Below are 1402 nucleotides of genomic sequence, written 5' to 3'. Positions count from 1 at the left end.
CGCTGCCGCACATGCCCGGCCCGCCGGCCGCCCACCGGCAGGCCTGAGCCCCCGAGCCCAGATCGAAGGGGAGCCCGCCTCGCTGGGTTAGCCGCGCGGTGAACAAGTGCCCTGCCATGGCCACGCCGCCCTTCCGAGCAGTTTAGGTTCCCGAAATGGTCCTTTTCGGTTTTTCAGACCGAGTCTGATACACGCAGGGCGCAGATCGGTCCGGGGGGCCGTTCCTCCTTCCCGTCAGCTCCAAAATGCCATCCAAAGAGTCCTGGTCAGGGCACAAGGCGCATAGGTCTGCGGTGCACAGCTCGAAGCAGGAGAGCCGTCAACAAGATTTATTGATAGCAGCCTTGGGGATGAAACTGGGTACTCAGAAGTCATCTGTGACAATCTGGCAACCTCTTAAACTCTTTGCTTATTCACAGTTGACATCACTTGTCAGAAGAGCAACTCTGAAAGAAAATGAACATATTCCAAAATACGAGAAGATTCATAACTTCAAGGTAAGAAATTGTGCTACTTACTTGTTTTTAAGGCACAGGGGTTATAGTTTTTATTTTAAAATGGGTCCAGTATTGCAAGGAAATAATGTGCAAACTACGACTTCCTGGGAACTTAAATGCTTCAATTCAATCTCATTACCGGTTAAATCAATTAGACATCTTTAGAACATATCAGCAAAAGAACGAGGGTTTTGTTGTTGACTGCTATGTGTGCATATATTTGTTTCAATAATATTTGCCGTATCTAGGTTATTTCTTTTATTTAGAATTGTTTTATACCGAGAGATGCTAAAAGTGAGAAAAACTGGGAGAGTTTTCTTTCAGTTCAAATGAATGTAGTTCAGTTTTACTTATGATGATACGATGCCGAAAAATCTTTTAGATCTGTGATTAGAGTATTAACTGATCTTATCTCAGTTTGTCGCTGGTAAATAGCTTTGGAGGTAAGAAGCATGTTCTACTGCATCTGGATTGAGCAGATGGTCTGCATTTCCCTTAGTTTCTGGCTTTTCTCCTGTGTTAATGAATTGAGTGTGTTGAAAGCAGCATGGCTTATACCATGGGGCTCTTGGAGCTGCTGGCATTAGCAACTACCTTGTGTTTTAATAAAATTTACTTAGTTTTCTATGTAGCTTCTAATTATTGTTTTAATTATTTTAAATAAACGATGTTCTTTGGCAAGGGAGACACATGTCAATACAACATATGCATGTTTTGTGTCTAAATCTGTAATAAGTGTCCAGAAAGGATTTAGTAATTTAACCTTTTGGTGGTCAAATGCATTGCATAATAGGCAGTCTTTATTTGCAAGACTAAGTGAATTATGTTATACTGAATTCCTGTAGATGATGGTACAAACTTCATATATAGTACCTGAAGCCCCATTTTATCCTTAATGTGTGTTT

General features: G+C 41.7%; 1 protein-coding gene across 1 annotated transcript in view; it reads left to right on the top strand.

Annotated features, from left to right (window-relative positions):
• The window catches only part of CHN1 (chimerin 1), a 79885-nt gene that overhangs the window by 45909 nt on the left and 32574 nt on the right, over positions 1–1402 (top strand). Inside the window, exon 5 of the mRNA XM_009278593.2 lies at positions 420–497. Within this exon, the coding sequence (XP_009276868.2) occupies positions 420–497 (78 nt within the window). The remainder of the gene's footprint in view (positions 1–419; positions 498–1402) is intronic.

Source organism: Aptenodytes forsteri, unplaced genomic scaffold (assembly GCF_000699145.1).
Source record: "Aptenodytes forsteri isolate BGI_AS27 unplaced genomic scaffold, ASM69914v1 Scaffold257, whole genome shotgun sequence".
Classification (NCBI taxonomy): domain Eukaryota; kingdom Metazoa; phylum Chordata; class Aves; order Sphenisciformes; family Spheniscidae; genus Aptenodytes; species Aptenodytes forsteri.
Note: the sequence above shows the minus strand (reverse complement) of the source record. Positions and strands in the feature narration are given on the sequence as shown.